Source organism: Meleagris gallopavo, chromosome 1 (genome assembly GCF_905368555.1).
Source record: "Meleagris gallopavo chromosome 1, MGAL_WU_HG_1.1, whole genome shotgun sequence".
NCBI classification, from domain to species: domain Eukaryota; kingdom Metazoa; phylum Chordata; class Aves; order Galliformes; family Phasianidae; genus Meleagris; species Meleagris gallopavo.
The window spans coordinates 178,465,265-178,474,094 of NC_139404.1; the positions used below are offsets into that span (position 1 = coordinate 178,465,265).

At 42.2% G+C, this 8,830-nt stretch overlaps 1 protein-coding gene across 1 annotated transcript; it reads left to right on the top strand.

Moving 5' to 3' along the window:
* The first annotated feature begins 4,477 nt into the window (after positions 1 to 4,477).
* VMO1 (vitelline membrane outer layer 1 homolog) lies at positions 4,478 to 6,387 on the top strand. The gene is made up of 3 exons (XM_003203471.4): positions 4,478 to 4,675; positions 5,314 to 5,408; positions 6,102 to 6,387. The coding sequence occupies exons 1-3, from the start codon at positions 4,508 to 4,510 to the stop codon at positions 6,385 to 6,387; spliced, it is 549 nt and encodes a 182-aa protein (XP_003203519.1). The 5' UTR covers positions 4,478 to 4,507.
* Positions 6,388 to 8,830: the final 2,443 nt, after the last annotated feature.

Here is an 8,830-nt window from a genome sequence, read left to right on the forward strand (position 1 = left end):
AGTGTCTGCATGGCATAGAGCAAGTTATACTGAAATTAATCTAGTATGAAGGAAGAGAGCAGGGAACCTCTGAACAGGAAAAAGCAGTGGGCTTAAATTTCAGCAGACAGTAGAAATGTTCCAGTAGTATGGAGAGTCAAACACTGTATTTTCTTCCTTAAGAGGTCTGCAGTGTGTTTATCCCCAAACATTTTAAAAAACAAGTGGGACAAACATTCCTCACCCTTTGGGAACTCAGGTGTGGACTGAGCCTGCCCAAAGGCTGCAGGTATGGACTGGCTGCCTTGCTCTCCTTCATCAAGTTCTCTATCTCTCAGATTCATTTACAGAGAGGATTCTTCTGTGGCACTTTCTGGCAAAAAATAAGAAGCAGTTATGGCATGCTGATTCCCTGATAGGAATTGAGAGGCAGAAGAAATTGAGGGTGCCAACTGCAAAGAAGTGGGACTTTCAAAAGTGTGCCTTAAAATAGTGTTAGTTATTGTAAACCAAAATCACAATGAGTAAGTAAAGATGAAGGCCATCCAAACAGGACAAGAACAAGTCATACATGAAGGAAGGTTAGTCCTACTGATAATACAGAAATAAAAAATGAGAGAAACTCTAAATTTGTGTGTTAAAAAATGGGTGCTCAGCTTTGTATGTTCAAATAACTGATTTGTCTTAATTCCTGAGGAAAAATAGTTCATGAAAATTGAAGGTTGTGAAGAGGTAGGAAACTGCATGAAGACAAGCTCACAGCAAGAGGAATACCCTGAGAGTGAAGTTCTGAGATATCTTCTATTGCTAATGCAAAACAGCCTTCTACACTTGAGAAACAGCTATACTCAGTCTGTTGTTCACTGTAAAGCTTCATTCTCGTCTCGTGCATCTGGAAAATCCTGTCTCTTGTCACACTTCTGATGTCTCTCACTTGCATTTTTTCCTGCTTTGCAATTTTCCATCAATCTGAGTCAATTTAATAAACAAGAAACAGTGGAACAGACAGCACATAATTTGATTATGTATATTTTCTTAAACGTTTGCCCATACTACACAGTACTAATTCTAAATCACCACTACTGTTTTTAGCCTATTAAGGCCTAAAAAGAGATAGAAGTTATAAGACTGGTCCAGATGGACATCTTGCCTCCATGCAGTCAGTGGAGATGAATGGGTGTTTTTAGGGAGAGGTTTATGTGAGGGTATTTATTTCTCACTACTGCCATCATATTTTCTTTCTCAGCAGCCATAAAGGGAATTATCTATGGTAGACATCCAGGTTCAGTCAGGATCTCACCACTTTTTTCTAAATAATACAACCCTTTGTATTTTAACAGACAAAACAGATTTGGTATTTCATGACAACATGGGTGTGATTTCTGGGTTTGTTGCTGTGCCTTTCCTCTGAGACAATGAGTTATTTTGCAGGAATGTGGTTACCTGTGAAGTGACACATCTCCTCCCTCAAGCTGGAGGTCAGAGCGGTTTGGCAGTATGTGTGTTACACCTGATTTGTGTCTAAGTGTAGGGGCCACTTTGGACATAGGAGCTACTGGGGACATGGATACTGAGAGCTGATGGGTAGCAACCTTTACCTTGGTAAAAGTGGGAGAAAAGCCAAATGGCCTGGAGCACACAGAAGCACAGCCATTCATCAGAAAGCACCCTTCTCTAATTACTAATTTTTGGTAGATGCTGTTTATCTCCATTCCCCCCGAGTTCCCAGGCACTTTCTACCTTCAGCCTTTCATACAGCTCAATGAGAACATATCACTGAGTTGATCTGAGTGGTCGTTTTTTCTCCTTTCTTGTTCCCATTGATATGTCTCTTCCAGTTTCCTATAGGTTTTATTACCTTCAGGGACAACAGACTCAGTAGAGTTTTCTTGTCCTTCACTTATCTCTTGGCTAACCACCGTGTCAGACCCCTCCTGCTCTAGAGGGTTTGCCGTGTTTTGCAAAAAAGAGAGCATGATACCCAACATAGAGGGTAGAATGGATGGCTGAAGGTCAAGATGCTATTTCTACTTCTAAGTTATGTTGCTAAAAGAAATTTCTTCTAGATTAGCATATTTAATCTTTTGCAGGAAGTTCTACCAAATACATAGTAGAGGGAGTGATGGGAACAGAATTTCCCTACCTGCCAGTGAAATAAAATTTATTACTAGGTTTTTTAAAAAGGTTTAGAGAATTAAAAAGTAGAAAAGAACCAACCATTTCACATTTGACACCACAGGTTAGTAGGTAGTTTCACTGGTTATAAATGGGGAAAAATGATATTTCCCTGGTCCTAGAGTGACAGCACTACTCATTCCTCATGGCTGAATCCCAGCCCTCTCTCCCATCCCCTTGCACACTATGGGTTCCTGGTGACCTGGGACCCCTTCCCGTGCTGCTGGGAGCAGATGGGCATCTTCTGACAGGGTTCTGCCAGGCTGTGGGTCTGTAGGACTGCTGCTGGAGGTGATTTGGGGCAAGAAAAGTATAAATGAATGTGGGGATCCTGATTTTTCTTTGTGATGTTACCACTACATCCCAGTTGTTTCTTTCTGCTTCTTTCTGTTCTCTTGCAGCCAAGGGCAGGTCTGAGTGTCCCTGTCTGCCCCAGTGTGACTCTACCTGAGCAAACACACCTGGCTCAGCAGCCATGGTTGCATGGTCCTTGTGATGGAAAGCACCTGTCCTCTGGGCTCTGACACCCGCCTTCAAGAATCAAAATTAAAGTCCCAGTCTCTTAAAGAAAACAGGCTGTGCCTCCATCACTTGGGGTCATCTTGTGGTGCCTTCCACAAAAAGGCTTGTCCAGATTCCTGTCGTCACCATTTGCAGATATTGCCACCTACACAGAAGTGTGGATCAGGAGAAGGAGAATGCAGTGTGAAGACTGGAAAGGCAACATCAGCTCTTACTGGGGGCAGGAGCACAGCAAAGAGTGAAAGAGAACCCTAGAAAAGGGAAACTTATTGTCTTCCAGTAATTAAGGGTTTGGCATCCTATCCTGCTCTAAAATCCTGGGCCGGAGGCTATATTTCTAAATTATATTCTCCTCTTTGCCTCTTGAACAGAGAATCAGCTCCTGCTAAGCTTGGCTGTGGTCTTCAGGGAGCATTGGTTATCTGTGTGTGAAGACATCCTTTCAAAAACAGGGATTCAAATTCATCTCTCCCTGCATTGTGCCATCCTCAGAGACTCAAATTCAGTACCACCTTTCTGGATAAACTGCCATACACATTCCTCCCCAGTGGCATTTATTTTTCAGTTACTTTGAGACTTGCAGGGGGCACCTCAGTATGTCTGACCAGTTAAGCTTGTGACAAAGCACAATGTTTTTTATTGAGATAAAAGTACCAGTGGAAACAAAATGGTACTGAAACCTTAAATAGCCCATACATCTTGGTTGCTCCGAAAGTAATACCTTCTATCAATTTCCATGGAAAATACAATTGATACAAAGAACACAATAACACTATTTGACAGAGCAAATTCTCAGCTACAAAAAACTATTTTTCAACATAGTCATCACAATGAACTATGCATTTTCACCAGCAATGAATGAGAGCCTACATGTTGTGCTCATAGCCACCTGCACCAGTGGGGGTGACTCACTGTCTCTGTTACCATTGCTGGAGTGCACCACCCCCCCTCCTCACTGTGCTCACATCCACTGTTTGTTCTCCATAAATGTTCAGCAAGGATCACTGAATGTCAATGGGCAGCATTTTTTTCCTCATTGAGTGTTCAGTTCCACACCTTTGTTTCAAGCACACTTCCATGTCAGATGCCATTTTGTCAGACCACTCCTCTGCTGCCATCTGTCACACAGCAACAAAATGGAATGGAACACTGGTTGGAAGGCTCAGCCTCTACTGACAAACCATCAGTATCCACCTCTGACATCATGGGCCAACATAACAAAATGGGAGGCGTTAATTTCAGAACAGCATTTTGTATATGTGTGTATATATATATGTGTGTATATACACACACACACACACATATATATATATACATATACAGTCTATTCAACAGTGGGACAGGGAGACACAGGACATGAGTTTAGGGATATTTTGTTCTAGATCAGGACCCTTGTGCTACTTTGTATAGTTTAACCTGTCTTGCCAGCCTTCCAGAAATAAGTAAAATGGTTATGACAATTTCACTCAAAAGGCAAACATTCGTGTGGCCAAGAATCTGCCCAGAGAATCAGCATTAAGCTTCTGCCAAGTTTCTCTCTAAGCACCATCAGCACAGCAAGGACAACACAGGTCTTCCTATAGCTCTCCAGTGACAGCGCGCATCTCTAATGTCCCAGCATTTGCTGCATGTTAGTTGTCAAACTGTTCTTCCAAGAGAGCTCCTCACTGGCATGAGAAACAGGTCAACAAGTGCTGTGTTGCTGCCTGGGTAGGAGCTATTGTTCCTACAGTGACTGTTGACAAATTGATGGGGAAACCCAAGCTGACCGGACAGGGTATAAGTTTCCCTGTCCATACACCAGGTCTCCTTCAGATGCAGAGTGGAAGAGATGAAGGTGTTCACACCAACAGCACTGATCCTGCTCTTTTTCTACACTGTGGATGCAGGGGCACGTGAATACACTTCTGTCATCACTGTGCCCAATGGAGGCCACTGGGGAAAGTGGGGCATTCGGCAGTTTTGCCGCAGTGGCTACGCCAATGGATTTGCGCTGAAGGTAAAACTCTCCCTATTTTCTTTGCCTCCTGTTTCTGTGTCCTGCTCTATGTTTCCTTCCCCAGACTCTGAGGGATTTCTAAAGTATTTGTCCTCCTCCTAACTGTGGCATACTGCATGTCAAATTCTGAGCTTTTGGGAAAATGTAGCCGCCAGAATTACACCAGCAAACTAAAAATATGGTTATCTACCAATTAATTCATTTGTTTTCAGGACAAGAGGCCTCACATTAGATACAGTAAAAACAGGGCTACTGCCAGAATTGTTTTGTTGTCAGATTGGGCAGGGGTGTGCAGGCATATTCACGGTCTGCCTGTGACTGACTTTGCTGGACATTTATGCCAAGTCAGGGTTCAGGAAAGCTGTCAGCCTTCTCCAGTGTGTCTCCTGGAGCTGAGTCTCTGTTCTACTTGTGAAACCAGAAAGAGTTAAAAAAAAAACACACAAAGAAGAGCATGTTGCTTATGTTATGTAGCTATATGTTTCCTAGTGTGACAGACATCTTTTCCTACATGCTTTTCAAGGTATTTTTTTTCAGTACAGAATGGAATTAGGACTTCTTATGATAGGCACTCAGAGGGCTTTTCCTGGGCCTTCTCCATCTTGCCTTTATCTCTGTCTGTGTGTTTCCCACTGCAGGTTGAGCCCTCCCAGTTTGGCAGAGATGACACAGCTCTGAATGGCATACGGCTGCGCTGCCTCGAAGGCTCAATCATTGAGTCCTTGGTGGGGAAGTAAGTAACACTGGTTCCTCTCCCATTTGTCATGAACCAGCTCACAAGATATCCCTAAGCATCACCATTTATAGAATTCTCTTCTTTGACTTACTTTGTTTTCTCAGAGCTGGAATAGAAAGTAAAATAATGTGAGTGGTTGGGTATTTTATTTTATTCGTTTTTAGGGCAATTAAATAGGGGTACTTCTCATCACCACCTTCTATTTGCTCTTGAAATTTCTGCAGAGCACTGTGAACACCTTAGTTATGTTCCCAGGGCTACAGTCCCTCTTGGAAATCTGCAACATATGGGACAAATGAGGAGAAAGGGATTTTTTAACTACATCTTCAGAAACTTTTTTTGAAGTTCTGGCCCTGCTGCAGTGAACAGTGCTCCTCAGGATGGTAGAGTGTGTGCTCTCACTGCTCTCTTACGCGTACTTGTGAGCCAGGTCAGAGATTTATCATAAAACATGTGCTCCTTAGAGGTTCTAGCAGAACTGTCACTATCTGGAATTTTCTGTTATTTTTTCTGATAAGATACCAATAAAGAGAAAAGTGCATCCAAAGAAAGACACAGGGTGCATCAGGACATTGTAATAGTCACTGCTGAGAGCAAGGAGCCATTAAACTTGGAGGCAGTGTGGAAAGGAGAAAGGGTACACCCAATGGCCTGCAGAGCCCAGAAATTCCTGTCTGCTTTTTTTGGCAGATGGGGTACCTGGACCAGCTTCCTAGTTTGCCCTACAGGCTACTTGATCTCCTTTTCACTGAGAACAGAGAAGTCTCAAGGAGGAGGTGATGACACAGCGGCCAACAACATCCAGTTCAGATGCTCAGATGAAACTGTTTTAGTAGGTGATGGACTCTCATGGGGAAGATTTGGCCCATGGAGCAAAAGATGCAGAATATGTGGTCTCCAGACAAAGGTAGAGCCACCACAGGGATTTCGGGATGATACAGGGCTCAACAATGTGAGATTCTTCTGCTGCAAATGAGCACTTGCCTTGTCTTCATCACTGTCCCATACATCCCACATCGCACATCAAATGAGACATCATCAAAACTTTGCTCTAACTTCATATAGGGAAATGTTTGTGAGTTGCTGACTAAATTCAGCTTTTCGATCTGGAGGGAAGTGGTGAGAGACAGAACCATGAAAGAAACAGCAGAATAGAAAGACAAAGGGAGAACAATTACAAACAGAAATGAAGTGGAGGGGAGAGACTCATTTTAGTGACTTAACTTCTTGTGGATTAATTCCTTGCACCTTTGGTTTCTTGTGGCTTATCTTCTCCTTGCATCTTGCCATGCCATCTTAGAAGATACTTAGATCATGCCTTAAATGATAATACTTCTCATAGCCTCTGTTGCTTTAACATAACTTCTTAGTTACCCAAGTATATTGCATTATGTAACAGCTAATATATAACAGTGAAAAGATCAAATCTCTGACAATTGCCTACAACAGCGGAATAGACTTCTCACCTTCCTTTACTCTGACTGGTGAGTTTCTTTCAAGTTTGCTTTGCCTGTTTGTTCCTTTATCTGAAACAAAATTTGACCTCCTGACATGACCAATCAGGAAGAAAGGATATTAGTTTGGAGTTGTGCTTTAACTCAGCAGGCAGCTTAGCACCACACAACTGTTTACTCACTCCCCACTCCCAGTGGGATGGGGGCAAGAGTGAGAAGAAAAACCCCACAAAGTAGAACTGATGGGTGGAAGTAGGAACTGTTTACTAGCAGAAGAGGAAGAGAAAAAAATAATGGTGATGATAATATACATAGAATCATAGAATCATAGAATAGCTCAGGTTGGAAAAGATCTTAAAGATCATCAAGTCCAACTGCAACCTAACCATTACTATCCTAACTCTAACAACCCTACTCTAGATCATGTCCATATATATATATGTATATATGTACAAATTTGTCCACACACACACACACACACACATTTATATAAAATAAAAGATGCACAATGCAATTTCTCATCACCTACTGACTGATGCAAAGCCTGTCCTTGAGCAGTAGCTGCCTCCCACAGCCAACTTCCCTCAGCTTTACAGCTTCTGCATGGCACCATGTGGTGTGGGACATCTCTTTGTTCAGTTTGATTCAGCTGTTTTTAAAGTTTAATTTTGTCAAGAGTTGTTTGCATGTTTTTTTAGTAGTCTTTTAGGTCATAACTGAGATCTTCCTTTAGGGAACATGGTTTGAAAGTGTACTTACACTGTGCATTCACATAAATGCCATGTGCCTGAGTTGTAGCTCCCTAAACCGCTCTTGTTTCTGTTTTGGAGTCTGCTCTGCTTGTTCGCCTAGCTGTTAATGTTAAACTCAATATCATGGCCCTCGTTTTTTTGTTTGTTTCCCTCAGGCTTCATGCTCCAAACAGAATTAGAGAGAATCCACAATAAAAATAAACTCAACATCATTCATCCGTTTTTTATGCTCAAATTTGTTGGATAAGTTTGGAGTTAGAACCTTGACCTGTTGTGCAACATTTTGGTTTTGGGAAAAATTGAGCCTGGAGTTTATTATCAAGCCCTATGTCTGAGCCATTAGACCTTTCTGACAAGAGTTCAAGAAGGCATATCATCTCTCTGAGCACCTTTTAGAAAATGTACCTGTTGTCTTCCCACAAAGCAATGGATCTTTCTGCACTTTGGACAAGGCAGGGGCATGGTGCTGCTGTGCTCCAGGTGACAGGCTGGGCTGTGGTGTCTGAGGGTACAGCAATGTGGAGCAGCATGGAGCTGATGGATGGAAGCTCCTTCTTGCAGTTCACTTCCCATGCTTAGCACCTACGCAACAAACATCACTGTTTTAACTCTTTGTCCATGGTAAATTTTCTTCTTATCACCTGCATAAAAAATACTACAGTAATAACCACATTTTCTTTTAAGACCAATGTAAAAGCAGGCTAAAAAGTAGAACAAGCTTAATATTTGCTATGTTTAAAAGAGTTTAATAAAAAATCAGGGGATTACTGTGTAGTAGCCCACTGGTCTATTTCTGTACTGTTTCTGGTTGCAGTGCTCCACATCTAATGCCTGCTGCAGTAAAGTTTATCTGACTCAGGGAAGTGAGGGTATGAATTTTACTGGTGAAAACAACACCCATCACAGCATGTTCATTGGAGATTTGATGTTTTGTAGCATTTTCCGTGCTGGCCTTTGGAGCACACAGCAATTTTTCAGTATGTTTGTGTCATTTTGCCTCCTAGTTCCCATTTTTGACAACATGGGGATTTTCCAAGTGGTGGGTGATAAGTGGAGAAGTCAGCCATGCAGAATTCAGACTTGATCGTATCTGCAGCAGCTAGCAGGGAATAACACATTTCTCTTGTCTCTGTCAATACAGTACAAGGTGTTGAGTCTCATCTTTTTCTTCCTGAGGCACAGCTGGAATAAATGAATGCATCTCCACTTACAT

Coding starts and splice junctions, on each gene's coding strand:
- VMO1 (XM_003203471.4), top strand. CDS start 4,508: ATGAAGGTGTTCACACCAACAGCACTGATCCTGCTCTTTTTCTACACT. Junction 4,676..5,313: donor CCAATGGATTTGCGCTGAAG/GTAAAACTCTCC, acceptor TTCCCACTGCAG/GTTGAGCCCTCCCAGTTTGG. Junction 5,409..6,101: donor ATTGAGTCCTTGGTGGGGAA/GTAAGTAACACT, acceptor TTTTTTTGGCAG/ATGGGGTACCTGGACCAGCT.